The sequence below is a fragment of the Ranitomeya imitator genome, chromosome 1 (assembly GCF_032444005.1).
Source record: "Ranitomeya imitator isolate aRanImi1 chromosome 1, aRanImi1.pri, whole genome shotgun sequence".
Lineage (NCBI taxonomy): Eukaryota > Metazoa > Chordata > Amphibia > Anura > Dendrobatidae > Ranitomeya > Ranitomeya imitator.
Genome location: NC_091282.1, coordinates 71,756,130 through 71,779,095, shown reverse-complemented (window position 1 = coordinate 71,779,095; position 22,966 = coordinate 71,756,130). Strand labels below are relative to the sequence as shown.

Below are 22,966 nucleotides of genomic sequence, written 5' to 3'. Positions count from 1 at the left end.
TGTTGTATAGCATTCTATTACTTGCATTGCTGAAGCTTAATGTAATTGTCCTTCTGCTGTAAGGGTACCGTCACACTATACGATTTACCTACGATCACGACCAGCGATACGACCTGGCCGTGATCGTAGGTAAATCGTAGTGTGGTCGCTGGGGAGCTGTCACACAGACCGCGCTTAGTAACCCGATGTTTACCCTGGTTACCAGCGTAAAAAAAAAAAAAACAGCACATACTTACATTCCGATGTCCGTCAGGTCCCTTGCCGTCTGCTTCCCGCACTCACTGACTGCCGGCCGTAAAGTGAAAGTGAAAGCACGTCACCGCTGTGCTCTGCTTTCACTTTACGGCCGGCAGTCACTGAGTGCGGGAAGCAGACGGCAAGGGACCTGACGGACACCAGAATGTAAGTATGTGCTGTTTGTTTTTTTTTAGTTTTACGCTTGTAACCAGGGTAAACATCGGGTTACTAAGCGCGGCCCTGCGCTTAGTAACCCGATGTTTACCCTGGTTACAAGCGAACGCATCGCTAGATCGCATCGCTAGATCGCTAGATCGGTGTCACACACACCAATCTAGCGATGCCAGCGGGAGATCCAGCGACGAAAGAAAGTTCTAAACGATCTGCTACGACGTACGATTCTCAGCAGGATCCCTGATCGCTGCTGCGTGTCAGACACAGCGATATCGTAACGATATCGCTGGAATGTCACGAATCGTACCGTCGTAGCAATCGAAATGGCAGTGTGTGACGGTACCCTTAGTGTCCTGGCAGTAGCAGGTATTTCCTGTCTGACTACTTAATGTTACTGTTTCCTCCCATCTTGTGATCTGCGAGACAATGGCCGTCCCTCTGGGCTCCTAACAACTTTTATGTATCGCGGCCAAAGTTTACATTTCTTATCAGTATATCCATAGCTCACAATCTGTGCTGATGTTAAAAAAACAAATATGCGCCAGTGAAAAAAAAACTATTTCTGGACACACAAGATGTAATAAGTATTCCCATAAGAGTGAGAACGATAGTGGACACATTCTAGTATCACATGCAGTATCAGAGTGGGCACATACTGTTATCACGAATATCCCTGATGGCGCATGTATGACCACTGTGCACTGCAATACAACAGGTCAGACATTGTATTATCAGGTTCTAACATCACTTCACTATTATCACATAAAGATTTGCCGAAGGGATAATTGTGGAAATTTCACACTTCTAGTGAATGAAAGGCAAATCCGGGCACACACAAGAAGGGTATGCATCTTTTATTAATGTCTATGCGTTTCAAAGTAACTTACTTCTTCCTCAGAACAAAAAACAAATTTATTTTAATTAAAAATTTCAATTGAATAACATGTTTATTCCTGATTCCTGCTGCCTGTTTTATTTTCTTTTCTTTTTCAAAATCACAGAATCTGATTTTTTTTAATTTCTTCTACCTTTGTATCTTTTTTATCTCCTTCTGATCCTCTGTGCATCCATTTTCACATAGCAGAATGGATGGTGCTATTCTTATTTGCCAAAAAATATATTTCCCAGCTGCACACTGCTTCTCAGTGCTGCAGGCCCCTTATTCTTCTCTCTATGTGCTTCCTAATAGGGATAGATGCAACATGCTGATTCTCCTCAGTGTTGCAAGCCCCTCATTCTGCTCTCAGCATGCTTCCTAATAGTGATAGATGCAGCACACTGCTTCACCTCAGTGCTGCAGGCCCCTCATTCTGCTCTCTGCTTACCTCCTAAGGCTGCCGTCACACCAGCAGTATTTGGTCAGTATTTTACATCAGTATTTGTAAGCCAAAACCAGGAGTGGAACAATACAACAGTGTCCTTTCTGTTCTTCTCTCCTTGAATTCTTACCCAAACAGTTTCTTTAGAGCTACCATTATCTGAAGCTTGGATCTCTGTGGAGATATACATTTTCCTAACATACAATGCAACACCTCCTCCCCTCTTGTTAATCCTGTTTCTAATAAATAAGTTGTGGCCTTCAATGTTTGTGTTTTCTAATCATGTGTATCATCCCACCAAGTTGCAGTGATGCCTATGACATCATATCTATCTTCCTGTGTTAGCAGCTTCAATTCTCCTTGTTTGTTTCCCATTCTCTGTGCATTTGTATAGACACATTTTAGAATGAAGAGGTTAAAGTGAGTAATGATGAACACAGTTTTATTTTATATTTTTCTCTGTAATTAGTTACTATTGGATAAGATGTGACACAAAAAGTTTTTATAGTATTTTTCTTTATCTACAGTCACCAAAGGTCAGAACTTCATGATAAGAAACCTCCAGCTGGAGAAGTGTATCCATGCGGCTGAAGACACCGGCAGAGTATCATTGGCCAAGTGTAAAATTACTTCTGATTATCAGTACTGGACCTGGGACCTAGGCACCAAATCCATCATTAATGTCTATAGCAACAAGTGCCTAACAGTGATGAAAGCCCACAACTTTCACACCCTGAAGATAGAACCTTGTGCGGGGAGAAGGAACCAGGTCTGGCTGTGTGACCCAATGGGTTACCTTACTCTCTATGGTCATAACTTACATCTGACTGCCAAGCAAGGGACCAAAAAAGTGTTCATGTCAAGTGGAGTGGATAAGTTCAGCAAATGGAAAACACTGTTGGATTTATCAGTTTGTGGAGAGAGCAATATTCCAGGGAGCTTCAGCCCATCATTGCCTCCCGAGCAAAGTACCAAGAAGGATCCAGAGCAAGTGACAACATTATCCGACGAAAGTAAGACAAAAAATGAATTATAGGGGCCATGTCTCATCTAAAGTGCATTATTAGTCGTTATAACATGGATAATGATAATGTGTTCATTGTAATATTAATCATGTGACAATTTCATTACATCCGGAAACTCACATGCAGTTTTTAATACAGGTTTTAAGAAAAAGCCAGAAATAGACAAAAATAAGTTTAAGTGTCATCTTAATATTTCCCATTCCCTTTATATCTATTCCTTGCTTTGGCTCTTGAATCTTCACCAAAAGCTGCCAAAAAAACTGTATGTGTGATTCCAGCCGAAGATTAGCTTGAGACCAGCATATTTTTGGTCATTGTGCTGTCCGTGTATTGGTCTGAGTATGTCAAAATTTATATAATATATACCCTATGGAAATTTCCCATGCCCAAAATGTAAAGGCTTGATGTATTCCTCTGTTTCCCATAAGATGGCAAATGTCATCCAAAGGTTCATGGACAAGTACATGTGAAAAGGTACATTCATTGTAATCAGTCCATGGTCTATCCATAAAAAGAACAAATAGCATATGTACCAAAAAGTGGTGTGTGAAAGAGGTCATTAAGTGAGTCTGCAACCCAAAATTATACTTCAAACTAACCACATCGCCTTGAAGGAGATGGAGTAATAAAAAAAATTGCTCTTTTTGTTTTCAAATCTGTTACTCCATTGCACCAAAATGAAAGTTTATTGAATGTATGTGTAGTAGTGGTGGAGGTGATGTTCTGCTCCCTGATACTTTAGGGGGGTTAAATGTGTGTTTCTGAAGATGGAACCCTCTGGGGCTGCAGTTTGGCCTAGGTAGAGTTAGCTGTAAAGATCGGCCTAGTTGAGAGAGGGGGGAATTGAGAGTTAAGTTCAGGAAGTGACAGTGAATTGAGAGGTTGCTAGGGACAATGTGGGCCTAATACTCGGGGCACTGCATTGCCAAAGAACCGCTCCACACGAGTCCCCTTGCCAGCCTGGGAATCTCGAGATAGACGTCAGGGCCTCTGGGCGCACTCTTCCTGTGGAGCTGCAGGTGATATTGGACTCAAGCTCTCAGAGGCAGAGTGAGATGGAATCCGAATATACTGCTACAAGTAGAGATGAATTCCTAGTGCTACGGAAGATAGTAAGAGGAATTCTCTACTCATACTGTGAATCTGGGCTGAAATTGTGTCCGGCATCCGTTGGGTCTTATCCTGTGTGCTTGTTTGTAAATTGTTTTTATGGAATCCGTGACCTGGAGCCAATGGAGGCCTGCGGCCTTGAAGTAAAAGTAATGTACCCCACACTCAGTAGTACACCACGACAGGAACACGTGTTGCCTGTAGGATGCCAGAGCGAGTGGAAGTGAAAGCACATCAGAAGTGAGGAGAGAGTGATTTATGTGGTCTCTTCTGCACTGAAGCCATAGCAGAGAACACTAGCAATGTCAGCAGTGAGGAGAGAGTGATTTCTGTGGTCTCTTCTGCACTGAAGCCATAGCAGAGAACACTAGCAATGTCAGCAGTGAGGAGAGAGTGATTTCTGTGGTCTCTTCTGCACTGAAGCCATAGCAGAGAACACAAGCAATGTCAGCAGTACGGAGAGAGTGATTTCTGTGGTCTCTTTTGCAGTGAAGCCATAGCAGAGAACACTAGCAATGTCAGCAGTGAGGAGAAAGTGATTTCTGTGGTCTCTTCTGCAGTGAAGCCATAGCAGAGGACACAAGCAATGTCAGCAGTGAGGAGAGAGAGATTTCTGTGGTCTCTTCTGCACTGAAGTCATAGCAGAGAACACTAGCAATGTCAGCAGTGAGGAGAGAGTGATTTCTGTGGTCTCTTCTGCACTGAAGCCATAGCAGAGAACACTAGCAATGTCAGCAGTGAGGAGAGAGTGATTTCTGTGGTCTCTTCTGCACTGAAGCCATAGCAGAGAACACTAGCAATGTCAGCAGTGAGGAGAGAGAGATTTCTGTGGTCTCTTCTGCACTGAAGCCATAGCAGAGAACACAAGCAATGTCAGCAGTGAGGAGAGAGAGATTTCTGTGGTCTCTTCTGCACTGAAGCCATAGCAGAGAACACTAGCAATGTCAGCAGTGAGGAGAGAGAGATTTCTGTGGTCTCTTCTGCACTGAAGTCATAGCAGAGAACACTAGCAATGTCAGCAGTGAGGAGAGAGTGATTTCTGTGGTCTCTTCTGCACTGAAGCCATAGCAGAGAACACTAGCAATGTCAGCAGTGAGGAGAGAGTGATTTATGTGGTCTCTTCTGCACTGAAGCCATAGCAGAGAACACTAGCAATGTCAGCAGTAAGGAGAGAGTGATTTCTGTGGTATCTTCTGCACTGAAGCCATAGCAGAGAACACTAGCAATGTCAGCAGTGAGGAGAGCGAGATTTCTGTGGTCTCTTCTGCACTGAAGCCATAGCAGAGAACACAAGCAATGTCAGCAGTGAGGAGAGAGAGATTTCTGTGGTCTCTTCTGCACTGGAGCCATAGCAGAGAACACTAGCAATGTCAGCAGTGAGGAGAGAGAGATTTCTGTGGTCTCTTCTGCACTGAAGTCATAGCAGAGAACACTAGCAATGTCAGCAGTGAGGAGAGAGAGATTTCTGTGGTCTCTTCTGCACTGAAGCCATAGCAGAGAACACTAGCAATGTCAGCAGTGAGGAGAGAGTGATTTCTGTGGTCTCTTCTGCACTGAAGCCATAGCAGAGAACACTAGCAATGTCAGCAGTACGGAGAGAGTGATTTCTGTGGTCTCTTCTGCACTGAAGCCATAGCAGAGAACACTAGCAATGTCAGCAGTGAGGAGAGAGTGATTTCTGTGGTCTCTTCTGCACTGAAGTCATAGCAGAGAACACTAGCAATGTCAGCAGTGAGGAGAGAGAGATTTCTGTGGTCTCTTCTGCACTGAAGCCATAGCAGAGAACACTAGCAATGTCAGCAGTATGGAGAGAGTGATTTCTGTGGTCTCTTCTGCACTGAAGCCATAGCAGAGAACACTAGCAATGTCAGCAGTGAGGAGAGAGTGATTTCTGTGGTCTCTTCTGCACTGAAGCCATAGCAGAGAACACTAGCAATGTCAGCAGTGAGGAGAGAGTGATTTCTGTGGTCTCTTCTGCACTGAAGCCATAGCAGAGAACACTAGCAATGTCAGCAGTGAGGAGAGAGTGATTTCTGTGGTCTCTTCTGCACTGAAGCCATAGCAGAGAACACTAGCAATGTCAGCAGTGAGGAGAGAGTGATTTCTGTGGTCTCTTCTGCACTGAAGTCATAGCAGAGAACACAAGCAATGTCAGCAGTGAGGAGAGAGTGATTTCTGTGGTCTCTTCTGCACTGAAGTCATAGCAGAGAACACTAGCAATGTTAGAAGTGAGGAGAGAGTGATTTCTGTGCTCTCTTCTGCTCAGTGATTACAGAATGGAGATTTATCTTCAGACTGCACTGGCTTTGGGCAAGTCAACACTGTCATTCAATATAGAATGAGTGGCAGTAATCTAAATAAGTAGGTTGAACGGTGAACCGAGGCATTTAGTGACGCCATTTATACACTGAGCAGTAGGACTGCTAAAAAAAAATTACCTTGCGTTTCCCTTTCCATAGAAATTATTTTTATAAATTGGTAAATTTATTTTATTATGAGAGCAGGGCGAGAGGCAGATTTTCAGACTGGCGGTATCTCATTTTTATTTTTATGAAATAATTTTTATTTATTTCTCATACTGTGCCCCCATAATATCCTAAAAGACCTGGATAGGAAGGGTACTTTAACCCCTTTCTGCCAGCTGATGGAATAGTACGTTAGCTGGTAGTATCCCCCGCTTTGAGGTGGGCTCCGGCGGGAAACCCACCTCAAAACCATGACATGTCAGCTGTTTTCAACAGCTGACATGTGCCCGTAATTGGCGCGAGCGGAATCGCGATCCGCCTACCCCCAATAACTAGTTAAATGCCGCTGTCAAACTCTGACAGCGGCATTTAACAAGCGCACTGCCGAAAGTACGCGCACCGCTGACCCCCGTTACGTGATAGGGGGTCATCGGTGCGTTGCCATCACAACCAGCGGTCTCCTCGAGATCTCTATGGTGGTTGATGGCAGATTGCTATGAGCGCCACCCTGTGGTCGGCGCTCATAGCAAGCCTGTAATTCTGCTGCCTAGAGGTGATCTGTGCATCACCTCTATGTAGCAGAGGCGATCGAGTAGTGGATGCTTCTAGCCTCCCATGGAGGCTATTGAAGCATGTCAGAATAAAAAAAAAAGTGTTTAAATAAATGAAAAAAATATAAATGTTCAAATCACCCCCCTTTTGCCCCAATCAAAATAAAACAATAAAAAAATCAAACCTACACATATCGCCCCATCTATCAATAAAAAAAGGATTAACCTGATTGCTAAACGGCATAGCAAGAAAAAAATCAAAACGCCAAAATTACTTTTTTTTTCGTCCCACGACATTGCATTAACACGCAATAATGAGCAATGAAAAGAACGTATCTGCACAACAGTAGTATAATTAAAAACATCAGCTCGGCATGCAAAGAATAAGCCATCACCCGACCCCAGATCACGATAAATGGAAACGCTACGGGTATTGGAAAATTGCACAATTTTTTATTTTATTTTTTTTTTTAGCAAACTTTGGAATTTTTTTCACCACTTAGATATAAAATAACATGTTTGGTGTCTATGAACTCGTAATGACCTGGAGAATCATAATGGCAGGTCATTTTTAGCATTTAGTGAACCTAGCAAAAAAGCCAAACAAAAAACCAGTGTGGGATTGCGCTTTTTTTGCAATTTCATCGCACTTGGAATTTTTTTTCCCATTTTCTGTTACATGACATGGTAAAACCAATGGTATTGTTCAAAAGTACAACTCGTCCCGCAAAAAATAAGCCCTCACATGGCCATATTGACGGAAAAATAAAAAAAGTTATGGCTCTGGAAAGAAGGGGAGTGAAAAACAAAAACGAAAAAAACAAAAAAGCTCCGGAGGTTAAAATATTAACAACATATTTTCTGCATCCTGGCTACACTACATAGCAGAGCTGGGTCCAGAGGAGGAAGCACTGTCAGTGTTTCCTAATCTGTAATGAAGCTCAAAGTGCGCACACCTAGTATAATTGAGGTGTAAGTGGAGTCCCAGTATGTAGTTGAAAATATTCACTGCACACTCAGTTCAAGCAAAATTGTAAAGTTTATTAACGTAGTGCACGTTACATTGAATAATTCTGTAGTACGCCTTAATTGTGACTGTAGTGATGTTTCGATTTGGCAATTTTTTTCGTAAACTGTCGCTATGTGAGGAGCAAAGGAATATATCAGTAATGAGTCTGACTAGGTCAGTAAATACAAACAGATAAAGAGACTCTATGAATCCATACACAAATGTATAAAAAAGGAATATACGGAAAAATGACAGTATAAGTAGATACATAGCATAATATTGTATGTATAAAATAGAAAACTTAATGAAAAACGGTATATATACAGTGTATAAATCTTCTTGCATATATCTTCCCTTGCTCAGTGATCCATCATATAACAGTGACTGTTGTAGAAAAGTCCAGCAACATCACAGATGAAATACAATCTACTCTCCGTCTGCCAGACATGAGCGAGAGGATCACAGCGACGCAGATGCCTGCACTGACTTACACAACAGACACCAGTAAGTATAATGGAATGCTATAAATATGAATGATTGTCTTTATTATGGAATTTCTCTATGAAGTATTACTCTTACAAAGAGGTAGACATTATTTTATTAAAGAGCTCGCTGATACCAGCTGTAATAGGAGCCACCAGGGGAACAAGTCAGGTCAGGACATTTCTTTGTCCTAAATCTTCCCTCCATCACCTGTGAGTGATATTATTGCAAAACGGAAGGAGCCGCAGTAACTCAGCCATGAAGTGGAGACCCTGTAACGTTACAGAGCGGGATCCCCGAGTGCTGAGGAGCAGAGGGCAGAAACGTCCCCAACGCTCTGCTGTCTCCATAACTGACCTCCTCTGGTATTAATGTAGGAGTGGTGGACTGTACTGCCACGTTTGTACTCCAGAAGCCACAAATCGCATTGTAGCAACGTGTGAATAATGTTATGTGTATTTTGTATATATATATAGAGAGAGAGAGAGAGAGAGAGAGAGAGAGAGAGTAAGACATAGGTTCAGTTTTAGGGCATAAGGTAGTGACTATAGGGTAAGATAGACTTTGATAAGCATTGTAAGTGTAATGTGCTTAGTATATAGAAATGTAGTGCATAGTGTTAGTGAAAGACAGATATAGTTAAAGTTTGGATCTAGCCCATAGTGGGAGTGAAAGCCGCAGTGAAAAGGGACTGTTTCCTTATAGACAGTCAGATAGGGAAGTTTGTTAACCAAGGCCAAATTCAGGGTGCAGTGGACTGATAGCGAAAATGATAATCCATTGTTCGGGGCAGTAGGAGGCCTTACAGAAATTCCCTGCGGACATTCATGCAACGTCCGGAGCTCAAGGCTGGATACAGATGTCACGAAGAGTGCCTCATCCTCTGATGTACAGAGGAAGATGGAAAAGGAACCACGTGAAGGGAAGGTAACGGATCTCAGGTGTACTGCGGAACTGGATGGGAAATCTCCGCGGCTGACAGAACCAGTAAATGTAGGGATAGATGAGAATGAAAGAGGAATCCAGCTCAGGAAAGTATATAAAATCAAAAGTTTTTATTCCAAATTATTTTAAAAAAGAGGAAACACTGCATGTCAAAAATCAGCAATATCCAATGAACGGAAGGACGACCATGATACAGCTGAACGCGTTTCGAACACTAGGTGTTCTTAGTCCACAACCAATTAATTTAAATGTAGGGATAGTCCAGGAGGGATGGATAGTAATGCCTGGAAACAAGAAATGTTGTGCCAGATACATTGAGAACTGTTCATCTGACTTCTAGCTGAAAAGCAGGGACAAAGAGTGAGGATAGGGCCCATCATGAAGACCCTGCTTTGGAGTACAGCTAAGCTTGTCTTGCTTGGCACAGAGACTGCCACTTAGGCCGGGGTCACACTTGGGAGTGCAATGAGAGAAACTCGCGCAAGTCTCTGGCATCAATACCCGTCACTGCCGCTGGCACTCGGGACCGGAGTGTGCGGCTACATGTATTTCTGTGCAGCTGAACGCTCCGGTCCTGAGTGCCGGCGGCAGTGCCGGGTATTGAGGCGAGTTTCTCGCATTGCACTCGCAAGTGTGACACTGACCTTATAATATGCCTGGAAGGAATGGATCTGTCGGTCCTTGTCAACCCAACCCAAATCAAGTCTGGAATGTGTATTTTAGCTAAGCCTATCAGTGGTAGACCCGAGATATGGAGCTGTACAGTATCTGCAATGTCACGTATGAATTCATGTAGGTGTCTCATTTGCTTTTCGCCATTAATGCTTTTTTAGGTGATGAGTGGGAGGTCAGTTCCTGGGAGAATTTAACTGAAAGGATCTATGTCGTGGAGGAAGATGGTGAGTTACGTTTTAGATGGCTTGTTTTTTTTTTGTAGCGTAAGTTTTTGTGATTTATACAATTTATGGGTTAACTTTTATTATTTTTTAGTGGAAACATAGTAAAAAAAAACCCAGCAATATCACAACTGTTTTTTTTTTAAATTTTTGTTCCCTTTTTTAGCATTTGGTAAAATTTTTATTCAACTATAATCTTTTGGTTGATACTTCAGCGGCAATTCCAATTATGTATTTTTTTTATTTTAACCATGCACAATTTTTAACCCCTTTATGACATGTGACTTACATATACAGTATGTTGTATGGATGCATTCCTACTCCAGACATAGCTGATGCTGGCTGTGATACACAGGTGACATCTGTCTCCTGCTACTGTTGTCAGAGATTATTCCAATTGTGGGAATTTAACCAAAGTCAATAGCGGTCATGTCATACAAGGGGTTAGGCTGAGTAGGGTGCCCCCTCTTTGTCAACTGAAAAGTACTGCTATGTACTGTACCAGCAAATTAAGGATTTGCAGGTTCTAGTCCTCTAAGAAGATGTAGACAATATTTTTTTTCGAAAAACACAACAAAGCTTAAATCGCCTCCCTTTCCTAAATATACAAAACTAGATGGCAGCCCGATTCTAAAGAATCGGGAGTCTAGAATCCATATATACTTTATTTATTCAAATGTAAGAATAATACAATTAATAAATAATAGTAAGAAACAAAAAATGGCTGCACTCACCAGCTCTTGACAATTCTTGTTATTTAAGGTACAGTTACACAGGATCCGTGAACATGCTTATGAGGGGAGGGATGAAAGACATCAGACGACAACTTTGCGTGTTGTGGCAAATGCCACAACAACGGTTCTTTGCTTAAGAACAATAATGTAAATAATAAATAATATGTATCAATAACTATGTATATTGGTATGTTCTATGACATTTTAAAATATTTCATTATTATGTGGAAAGCCTCTTAGTACCCATACTGGCGCATACTTGTGTGCCCATCAGGTATTTTCACAGTAATTTTACATCTGATGGGTTGGTATGAAACGTTTTTAATCATCTCTTGGGCTTAGCTAAGCCTTCATTTTAAATAATTCTAATAGGTACAACAGAAATAAAAGCCTTTTTGTGTACCCAAATTTTTTGTGTTTATTTTTACAGAAGTGTAAAATTTAAGAAATCAACGTTCATAGTACACCGATGGGCTAATATAAGCATGCCCATCAACCACATCACGGTAGCCTTTGTCATTAGTATACTTAACAGTGTCCATGCGCTTGCATCTATCCTCTGTACTCTTGTTAGCACGCTGTTTGCGCTTACGTGCGGCATCGGCGTCTTTTTGCTCTGCATTATTAGTATACTTTCTATCAGACCTAATCTTACGTGCGCCATCAGCAGCTTTGGGCTCTGTGTCATTAGTATCCTTACTATTAGAGCTCATGTTGGCTAAGCTAAACAGCTTTAAGCGTGGTGGTGGCAAACAACAGGTTAATAAGAGGCAGTGTCAGGTAGTAGGAAAATAGCCAGTTAATAATAGGCAATAGTTCTTTGCAGGAATGCAGATATTAATAAATAGGCAGTTTATATTGCAGAGAAATTGCTGGGCAATAATGGACAATGTCCTTATGTGGCAAATAATAGAGCAATATACCCAATGTGGCAAAGAAGAGGTTAATAAACGGCAGTCTCTCAGTATAACAGTCAGTGAATAATAGGCAGTATATGGAGAAAACACCAAACAAAAGTTCAAAATTGGTGTGAAAATGTCACTGAACCACTTCACAACTAAATATATATAGTTTTGGTAAATGGTATTATAATTTTTTTGACGAAATTCGGCAGGAGCTTGAAGAGCAACGTCACTGGGCCCGCCTCCACGCAGTAGAAACTTGCTGTGAGGTAAAAATTCAAAAATCACACCAATATGGCGGGCGGAGTGTGTCACAGTACGGCACGTTTCTGATTGGTCGCTTGCAGCAGGCAGCAACCAATCAGACACTGGACACTGTTGACGTCACTTATCTCCGGACATTAGCTCCGGACATTAGCTCCGGACATTATCTCCGCACATTAGCTCCGGACATTAGCTCCGGACATTAGCTCCGGACATTAGCTCCGCACATTAGCTCCGGACATTAGCTCCGGACATTAGCTCCGGACATTAGCTCCGGACAAAGCCACGGAAGTTGGCACAAATTGCAGGAAGTAGTATTCTAGGCAATTATATATTAGATTAAGCATACTTGCCATTATTGCGTAAGGAAAGGTACAAATTATTAAATTTGTCACAGTACGGCACGTTTCTGATTGGTCGCTCGCAGCAGGCAGCAACCAATCAGACACTGGACACTGTTGACGTCACTTATCTCCGGACATTAGCTCCGGACATTAGCTCCGGACATTATCTCCGCACATTAGCTCCGGACATTAGCTCCAGACATTATCTCCGCACATTAGCTCCGGACATTAGCTCCGGACATTATCTCCGCACATTAGCTCCGGACATTAGCTCCGCACATTAGCTCCGGACATTAGCTCCGGACATTAGCTCCGCACATTAGCTCCGGACATTAGCTCCGGACATTAGCTCTGGACATTAGCTCCGGACATTAGCTCCGGACAGGAAGTTGGCACAAATTGCAGGAAGTAGTATTCTAGGCAATTATATATTAGATTAAGCATACTTGCCATTATTGCGTAAGGAAAGGTACAAATTATTAAAATATATTTTTTTATCCAGCATAGTATAAATAAAAAATGCCAGAATTGCTGTTTTTCATTCACCTCGCCAAAAAATGGTATAACATTGAGCAAAAGTTGTATAAACTGTATGCTAAAATAAAATAGCGCCAATACTCAGCTCACCCCACTATAAAAAAAAGGGAAAAAAAACAAGTTCTCAAAAAAAGTTATAGGTTTCAAAACATGGCAAAAAAATTAAACAAAAGGCAGCACTGTGGCTCAGTGGTTAGCCCGGTGGCTCAGTGGTTAGCCCGGGGGCTCAGTGGTTAGCCCGGTGGCTCAGTGGTTAGCCCGGTGGCTCAGTGGTTAGCACAATGGCTTAGTGGTTAGCATGGTGGCTCTGTGAGTAAAATAAATACATTTTTCTTTTTAAAAGATTTTTAGCTTGTAAAATTAGTAAACCATAAAGAAATAATATATATGGTATGTGATATTGTTGTACTTTTCCAGAGCTACAAAAAAACATGTAATTTTTACTGCACTTTGACTACAGTAAAAAGGTAACCCCGAAACCAATGGCAAAATAGCTTTTTTTCTTCTTTCTTAATCTGAAGCCCAGAAATAATGTTTTGCTGTATTTTAGTGTAAGTCACCCGCCAGGGCCATGGGGTACCCGATACCCGGTCTGGTGTTCACAGGAGGATGTCACGGTGGCAACCCGGTCCGTGGCCCTGGGCCCCATGTAAAAGGGGAAATTGAATAAAGTTTATGTTCGTGACGCCACCTGTGGTATTCAGTCAGTGGGGACCGACGCTGCTTTAAGGGGTCCTCTGAGGTGATGTTATGGCAGCTAGATGGTATACCTTCCCACAGGTGAAGTATATCCCCAGGGCTCCCGGTGTGTAGATGGAAGATGGTGAATGGTGCAGTAAAGAACAAGGACACAGGTTTGCAGTCTCTTTACCTGGTTTACTGAAGACTTCAGGCAGCCACAGTCGAGGGCACCAGATCACAGGGCTGGCAGGTTCCGGCTGGCTTGGAAGCAGATCCAGAGTTCCCCTTTACCAGGTGGAGTTGAAAGCCTTCCTCTAGCGCGGTGGTGTTGTAGTCCCTTACCGCCTATGGCTTCAGATAAGGTCCTCACAGTTCTTCTCTCTGTCCCCCATATAGGATAGGAGAATACCTGTATGACAGGTAACTCGAGCCTTTTTACAGGGACTCTATCACGCTCCGGGCTCTATGTGTTACTGTGTCTTTAGGTGTGTGTTGTGGACAGGTAACTTGCAGTTCAGCTGTCCTGTCCGTCTCTGTTGTAAGTCGTAGAGTCCCTTACAACCTTAGTGTTCCGGCTACCGGTTATCTGGGCTTCAGAGGGAGGCAGCCTGCTTGCAGCTCTCCTGTGCTTTGCTCTCCTGCACGCTCACTGAACGATGTTTTTTCCTTCTGTATGACTCTTTCTTTAGGAGCTGTAGCAACTCTGGCTACACTGCTCCTTCAGTCCTTCTGACACTTCATGTCTGACTACTCTCTCCTCTGTCCTCTGACAGAATCTGACTAACTTCCCTCCAAACCTTAATATATGCATATGCAGGGGAGTCACCTAGAAATAGGATCAAAAGCTCCCCCTTGTGGCCTGGAGTGGGAACATGTTGTGTGCATTGTGGTTACCTGATAAAAGGTATCCTTCATCGCTTCCAAACGTAACACCACTCTCCCCGTGAGGAAAGCAGCGACACTGTGACAACCAGGACCCTGGGGCGCCACACTCCCCCCCCGTTAAATCCAGTACTCCAGTACTGGGAAAAGAAGAACAACAATACATATTAGCAAAAAGATACACAAATTTTTAAATGCTGTAAACAAATAGAACAAGTTAATAGTGTAAACTGGAGCTTCCCTTTATGGGAGGAATTGATGCGTGAACATTACAAGACCATTTATACTTAGTACGCGTACTTTCCGAAAATAGAAAACAGTATGATAACTAACTATGAAAGGCAATTACCCTCTACGGGTATACTATCTCTTAAGGCTTCAAAGTGCAAAACAAACATTTTCTTTATTTTCTTCAAAGTGCAGAACTTTTCCGACAAACGGTGACTACCCTTACGGGTATACTGCATCAGGTCCGCTTAATTCAAAAGTGCAACATTAGACATCAATACTTTCTGCACATAACAATATCTGGCTTATAAAATACAGTTCTAACTAACTTTTCTGACACTTTCAAATGCTATCATTTTATTAAAGTGCAACAAATCAACATTCCCTTTAAGGGTGCAACATGTTTTTTCTTTTTTTTTTTCCAAGTCATTAGTATTTTTCTCACTTTCTCTAACTGGATCAAACATTATGGCTACCTTAAAGTGCAACACATTTAACTTTTTATACTGAGGTAGCATTTTTAAAGGTGAAATTTATCATTCAAGTTAATATTCAAGTCCATTAATAACTTTATACAGCAGCAACGATGTGAGGGACCCGTCATCAACCCTCAACGTAGGCTTTAGGTGGGCTACAAGGCGTGTATCCAGACCCAGAATCCTGCCGCACCAAACGGGTTTTTCTTCAGGTCTCTGTAAAACAAGGCAACTTTCAGAGCAATATTAGAAACAGTTTCTTTAAAGCTTCTTTGTAAAACCAGTAGGAAGCACCTAAATAGGTGCCAGCTATATGCAACAGAGTTTGTGAATCATTCACTGTCCATGATCCGAATGTCCTTTAAACTGTTAGATTCTTTAGTGCTTAAAACCTTGGCCAGGTAAAACAAACTTTCAAACAGATAACTTATTAACAGTCATATTGCTTTTCAGATTTAGTCTTATGGTTCTTTTGGTAGCACCTGGACGCTACGCTCACTCATATTAGGTTCCAACCTGATTCCAGGGATGATGAACATGTTGTCAGTTCCCACTATGCGGGTCTGAGTGCAGCTGCACGTGGTTATCAGTTCAGTCTGTGTAGCCTGGGTACACGTAATGGCTGGTGAGGCTGCCACTGCTGTCTCAGTGGTGGTTATGGTGCACACTGTAGTCTTGGAGGTGCAAGCTGGGGTCACAGTGGGAGTATTAGTGGTGGTGGCTACTTTGGCGCTAGGTGGCGCTACTGGTGCCTTTGGTTTAGCCAGCTTTGGGGCAATGTCTCTTTGCTTTTTCAAATTTAAAGCATACCACCCTTTTTCACCAAGATGTCTGGTGTACGTGACACGATCGCCGGGGTAAAGGTCCCTGTCCAGGTGTCCTTCCCAGAGGTGGGACTCCACGTCCCTCCTATTAACAAAGATCTCAGCGTACAGGCCTGGCTCCTTAATGAAACTCCAACCTGGTTTGTCTGGCGGTCCTTGTGGGCCTGGGCCTTGGCACATAGGTCCCTCTCGTCAAAGGCTTTGCGCCGGGCCTGGGACTCCTCCTCCTTAGCCTCCCATTTACGGGCAAGTTGTTGTTGGTATTCCTTCCAGCTCAGAATCTCTAGGACATCTCCTTCCTTCTTTTCTGCCCCTGGGAACCCCATAAGATCTGTCCCAGGGTTCACCCAGCGGTATACAGTCCATTCCGCGTAGAATTCTCCCGGCAGGCTGGATTGGGGCCTTCATAAAACTTTCCATCCCTGTGGCCTGGTCCCATTCCCCCAGGATCTGAATCCATCCAGATCCATAACGGGGTATTGCAGCTAGTGGGCCCACTAGGAATTCCTTGGCTACCGGGGCAGGGTCGGTCTCCTTACCTGCTGCTGCGGTGTCTCCGGAGCCGGTCTCTACTGCTGTCAGGGGCCGTCGAACAGGACTCGGTTCCTGCAGCTTTTCTCCTTGCGCCGCCTTCTGTTGTGAATTCCGCTCTTGGGCTCCCTCCGGTGGTTGTAAGTGGCACTTTTGTGAGTTCTGCTCTTGGGCTCCCTCTTGTGGTTTCTAGTGGTATGGCTGCTCTTTGGAGTTAGCTGTCTTCAGCTGCTTCCACTGATCGTCTTTTCTGCTCGGCTATTTATGCCTGGCTCTGTCCTTCAGCCAGTGCCACTTGTAAATGGTTCCTGGTTGGATTCACATCTCTTTGGAGTTCCCTGTTATCCTGACCAGTTCAGCAAAGCTAAGTTTTTGCTTTCTCTTTTCTGTTCACTGTTTGTGGACTTTTCCGTTCTGTGCTTCTATGTTTGTCCAGCGTTATCAGTATGAATTAATTCTGTCTTGCTGGAAGCTCTGGGAAGCAGATTTACCTTCCACACCTTTAGTCAGGTGTGGAGATTTTTAGTAAACTTTGCGTGGATTTTTGTAGTGTTTTATACTGACCGCACAGTATTCCATCCTGTCCTATCTATCAAGTTAGACTGGCCTCCTGTGCTCATCCTGGTTTCATTCTGTGTATGTCTTTTCCCTCTCCACTCACAGTCATTATTTGTGGGGGGCTAATCTATCCTTTGGGGATTTTCTCTGAGGCAAGATAGTTTTCCTGCTTCTATCTTTAGGGGTAGTTAGCTCTTAGGCGGTGACGAGGTGCCTAGGGAGAGTTAGAAGCACCCCACGGCTACTTCTAGTGTTGTGTTGAGCTTAGGGACTGCGGTCAGTACAGTTACCACTTCCTTCAGAGCTAGTTCCATGTTGCTCCTAAACCACCACATCATAACACGCTTCCACGTGGCCTCAGAGTTCAGCTGCATCTGCAGGAGCTGGTCGGTGAGTTCTTTCACTCTGGCTTGCTGGAACTCCGGGACTTCTGGTGACAGCTCGCCGCAGCTTCCATCCTGGTGGCTGGGGGAGTCCTCAGCTTCCACCCCACACTCCGGGTCCAGGTTGCTCGCCGTGGTGTCCTCCACATTGCTTCCTGCGTCCTCCTCCAGTTCCCGCTCTCTCCTTCGGGGGCGGAGCTTCTTCTTTTTCTTTCTTCCGCCATTCAGGATCAGGAGGTGGATCTCAGTTGCTGATGGGCATGTCCACATGGTACAGAAGTATTTGAAGTGGGCGGCCATTATTTTCGCGCCACACAGTTAGTTCTCACCCATGATGGCGCACTTGTCTTTTCCAGCGTTCCTCGTGGCACTATAATGGCGGACGTTTTGGCGGCAATTCACAATGTACAGTCTCTCAGCACAACACAGTCTTTTAGGCGCACATGACCCGATTCTCAGGGTCGGTCCATCCTGTTCGTGACTCCAAGATGAGTCGCCCACCAGGGCCGTGGGGTACCCGGTACCGGGTCCAGTGTTCACAGGGGGATGTCACGGTGGCGACCCGGTCCGTGGCCCTGGGCGCCCATGTAAAAGGGGAAATTGAATAAAGTTTATGTTCGTGACGCCACCTGTGGTATTCGGTCAGTGGAGACCAACGCTGCTTTAAGGGGTCCACTGGGGTGAGGTTATGGCAGCTAGATGGTATACCTTCCCACAGGTGAAGTATATCCCCAGGGCTCCCGGTGTGTAGATGGAAGATGGTGAATGGTGCAGTAAAGAACAAGGACACAGGTTTGCAGTCTCTTTACCTGGTTTACTGAAGACTTCAGGCAGCCACAGTCGAGGGCACCAGATCACAGGGCTGGCAGGTTCCGGCTGGCTTGGAAGCAGATCCAGAGTTCCCCTTTACCAGGTGGAGTTAAAAGCCTTCCTCTAGCGTGGTGGTGTTGTAGTCCCTTACCGCCTATGGCTTCAGATAAGGTCCTCACAGTTCTTCTCTCTGTCCCCCATGTAGGATAGGACAATGCCTGTATGACAGGTAACTCGAGCCTTTTTACAGGGACTCTATCACGCCCCGGGCTCTATGTGTTACTGTGTCTTCAGGTGTGTGTGGTGGACAGGTAACTTGCCACTCTCTGCTGTAAGTCATAGAGTCCCTTACAACCTCGGTGGTCCGGATACCGGTTATCTGCGCTTCAGAGGGAGGCAGCCTGCTCATAGCTGGTCTCCCCTGATATCACTCTCCTGTGCTTCGCTCTCCGGAACGCTCACTGAACGATGTTGTTTCCTTCTGTATGTCTCTTTCTTTAGGAGCTGTAGTGGCTCTGGCTTCACGGCTCCTTCAGTCCTTCTGACACTTCATGTCTGACTGCTCTCTCCTCTGTCCTCTGACAGAATCTGACTAACTTCCCTCCAAACCAGAATATATGCATATGCAGGGGAGTCGCCTAGAAATAGGATCAAAAGCTCCCCCTTGTGGCCTGGAGTGGGAACATGTTGTGTGCATTGTGGTTACCTGATAAAAGATATCCTTCATCACTTCCAAAGGTAACATCACTCTCCCTGTGAGGAAAGCAGCGTCACTGTGACAACCAGGACCCTGGGGCGCCACAAGTGCATAATATGCTACAATAGACTGTGCCATTAAAAACTGACACTTGTCAAGCAAATAATTCCTCACTATGCTATGTCCCCAAAAAAAAGATATCTCTTAAATGGCACAGATTTGAAAAAAAACAAAAAACTAAAAAGAAAACTGTCCAGCCATGCACCAATTTTCCATAAAGTCTGCATATCGTACAGCTTGGTTGGTCAATTCAAATTTTTACCTTACTGAAGACTGATTATTAAAGGGGGTTTTCCGAGGTCCCCCGGCTGCAGTTTGTTTAAAAAAAAAAAATCTTGAATCACCCTCCCCGGGTCCAGCACAGAGTTTCTGACGCTACTAGTTGTCTGCAGCGCTGAAGTCACGTGGACAGCACTGCAACCAATCAGGCACCTCTAGCAGAGTCGTAATCTTAGTGCTGAACGGAAGGTTTTTTCTTACTAAACAAATAGCTGCAGGGGGCTGGGGGTTTTCTGAAATCTGAAAACCTGTTGGATACTGAGTTCTGTGAGAGCTGTATACAGAGAGCTCCCCCTACTGGAGGCTGCAGGCCAAAAACATTTTGTAAACTCTGTAGTCCTGCAAATGAAAGCAAGGGACCTTGTATACAGTATATTAGAAAGGACACCACTCAAGAAGTTTCTCTAGCACTTTAGAAAAGTTTTTATCTTGGCTTTCTTTCAAATACGCAAAAACAGTGAATAATGAAAAACATATTCACTCTAAGTTACAACTGTGCAATCATTTCCTTACACTTCGGGGGTCTACCCCCTCTTTCAATGACGCATGTGGTTTGATTTGGGGCTGTGTATTATAAAAACAAAATTCTGATCCCTATAGAGTTATATGATGAAAGTAATTTACAAAGTATTGTGGACTATCATTCAACATTATTCAATATTCTGGACTATGGTAACTCTCCACTAATCGGCCTCCCTCTTACCAAACTCTCCCCGCTCCAATCTGTCCTGAATGCTGCAGCCAGGATCATATTCCTCACCAACCGTTACACCGATGCCTCTACCTTGTGCCAGTCATTACACTGGCTACCCATCCACTCCAGAATCCAGTACAAAACTACTACCCTCATCCACAAAGCACTCCATGGCTCAGCACCACCCTACATCTCCTCTCTGGTCTCAGTCTACCACCCTACCCGTGCCCTCCGCTCATGACCTCAGGTTAGCATCCTCAATAATCAGAACCTCCCACTCCCGTCTCCAAGACTTTACACGTGCTGCACCGATTCTTTGGAATGCAGTACCCAGGTTAATACGATTAATCCCCAATCCACACAGTTTTAAGCGTGCCCTAAAAACTCATTTGTTCAGATTGGCCTACCGCCTCAACACATTAACCTAATGATCCCGGTGTGGCCTATCGTAAAAAAAAAAAATAAAAAAAAAAGTTCCTCGTATCATGTTCTCATACACTTTATGCAGTTAATAGCCTCTGTGTCTGTACTGCTACATACTTAGGCAGTTAACTGGTTCATGCAGCTTTACATGAACACCTGAGCCTTACACTATGGCCGGTCCGAATAACTAAAGCAATTGTTACCATCCACCTCTCGTGTCTCCCCTTTTCCTCATAGTTTGTAAGCTTGCGAGCAGGGCCCTCACTCCTCCTGGTATCTATTTTGAACTGTGATTTCTGTTATGCTGTAATGTCTATTGTCTGTACAAGTCCCCTCTATAATTTGTAAAGCGCTGCGGAATATGTTGGCGCTATATAAATAAAATTATTATTATTATTATTATTATTAATATTCCTCCTCTTCTCACAGGCAGTGGATGGAGAATCGCCATGTTGATTTTAAGCCCCTTTACATTCATCCTAGGGGTGATCATACTTGTACTGAATGTCCGTGTCAACAAGTAAGTCTGATTTAAAGAGAACCTGTCACCAGGTCCAAAGTGGGTAGTTTTTGCTCTTATTTTATTCCTGACGCTGTCCTGAAGATTCCATTTTTTTCTTTTTAAAAATCCACCATATAGTGCCAGAAATATGGGTCTTTTTATCTTGCACTAATTTTTAGGACCTTTACTAAAGGGGCGTGGCTCACATAATTCTCCTGGGCGTGTCTTTGGGCTTTTACACATTATTACCCTGTGAGCCACGCCCCTTAGTAAAGGCCAGAAACATTAACACTAAATAAAAAGGCCAATATCTCTGGAACGGTATGGCGGATTTTTAAAAAACAGAAAACAGATAACACAAGGGAGTAGCAGGAATATAATAGAGACAGGAACTGGCCACTTTTGACCTGATGACAATTCCTCTTTAAATACTCATTACAAGGCTAGTACAGAATATTTAGCAAATGTTATACATAAATTTAAAGGTGTAATATTAAAATATTATTTTACCTTCCAGGAAACGGAAACTTTTATCAGCACTACCAAATCATGTCAAACCTCACCATAAATTTGGTTCTCCCTATGAGCAATCCCCTTTAACCGGCAAGGTCGACCTGTCTGATTATCCGGGTCCAGATTCTAACTCAACGACCCTGAGGCATGGAGAGATCCTGATCGAGTGGAAGGACGGAACAATCACTCCGCTGTATGATCAGCAGTAAGAGGATGACCTAGATTTATACACATCGTGACCAAGCCATGGCTGACCCAGACTCCTCAATTAATACTCTCTCTTTGACTTTCTAAGGGTTGAATAACCATTACATTTCTGTAATCCCAACCAATAAATATTCATCCTCTTATTTTTAGTATTTGAAATCACAACAATGTCTTTTCTTGACCATCTTGACTTTTAAGATCGTTAGATTCCTAACTTCCCACCTAATTTATACAGGAAAGAAATATATCTTGGTACCGTGTTAGCCAGTAGATATAAAAATATTTAGATTTGAGAGTCCTCAGTGGTTAACATAACATAGTAACATAACATAGTTAGTAAGGCCGAAAAAAGACATTTGTCCATCCAGTTCAGCCTATATTCCATCATAATAAATCCCCAGATCTACGTCCTTCTACAGAACCTAATAATTGTATGATACAATATTGTTCTGCTCCAGGAAGACATCCAGGCCTCTCTTGAACCCCTCGACTGAGTTCGCCATCACCACCTCCTCAGGCAAGCAATTCCAGATTCTCACTGCCCTAACAGTAAAGAATCCTCTTCTATGTTGGTGGAAAAACCTTCTCTCCTCCAGACGCAAAGAATGCCCCCTTGTGCCCGTCACCTTCCTTGGTATAAACAGATCCTCAGCGAGATATTTGTATTGTCCCCTTATATACTTATACATGGTTATTAGATCGCCCCTCAGTCGTCTTTTTTCTAGACTAAATAATCCTAATTTCGCTAATCTATCTGGGTATTGTAGTTCTCCCATCCCCTTTATTAATTTTGTTGCCCTCCTTTGTACTCTCTCTAGTTCCATTATATCCTTCCTGAGCACCGGTGCCCAAAACTGGACACAGTACTCCATGTGCGGTCTAACTAGGGATTTGTACAGAGGCAGTATAATGCTCTCATCATGTGTATCCAGACCTCTTTTAATGCACCCCATGATCTTGTTTGCCTTGGCAGCTGCTGCCTGGCACTGGCTGCTCCAGGTAAGTTTATCATTAACCAGGATCCACAAGTCCTTCTCCCTGTCAGATTTACCCAGTGGTTTCCCATTCAGTGTGTAATGGTGATATTGATTCCCTCTTCCCATGTGTATAACCTTACATTTATCATTGTTAAACCTCATCTGCCACCTTTCAGCCCAAGTTTCCAACTTATCCAGATCCATCTGTAGCAGAATACTATCTTCTCTTGTATTAACTGCTTTACA

At 43.5% G+C, this 22,966-nt stretch overlaps 1 protein-coding gene across 1 annotated transcript in view; it reads left to right on the top strand.

The window, feature by feature from the left end:
• The window catches only part of LOC138662326 (uncharacterized), a 38,236-nt gene extending 16,334 nt beyond the window's left edge, over window positions 1–21,902 (top strand). Inside the window, exons 2-6 of the mRNA XM_069747824.1 lie at window positions 2,258–2,743; window positions 8,254–8,394; window positions 10,152–10,217; window positions 20,951–21,041; window positions 21,541–21,902. Of these exons, the coding sequence (XP_069603925.1) occupies window positions 2,258–2,743; window positions 8,254–8,394; window positions 10,152–10,217; window positions 20,951–21,041; window positions 21,541–21,745 (989 nt within the window). The 3' untranslated portion in view covers window positions 21,746–21,902. The remainder of the gene's footprint in view (window positions 1–2,257; window positions 2,744–8,253; window positions 8,395–10,151; window positions 10,218–20,950; window positions 21,042–21,540) is intronic.
• Window positions 21,903–22,966: the final 1,064 nt, after the last annotated feature.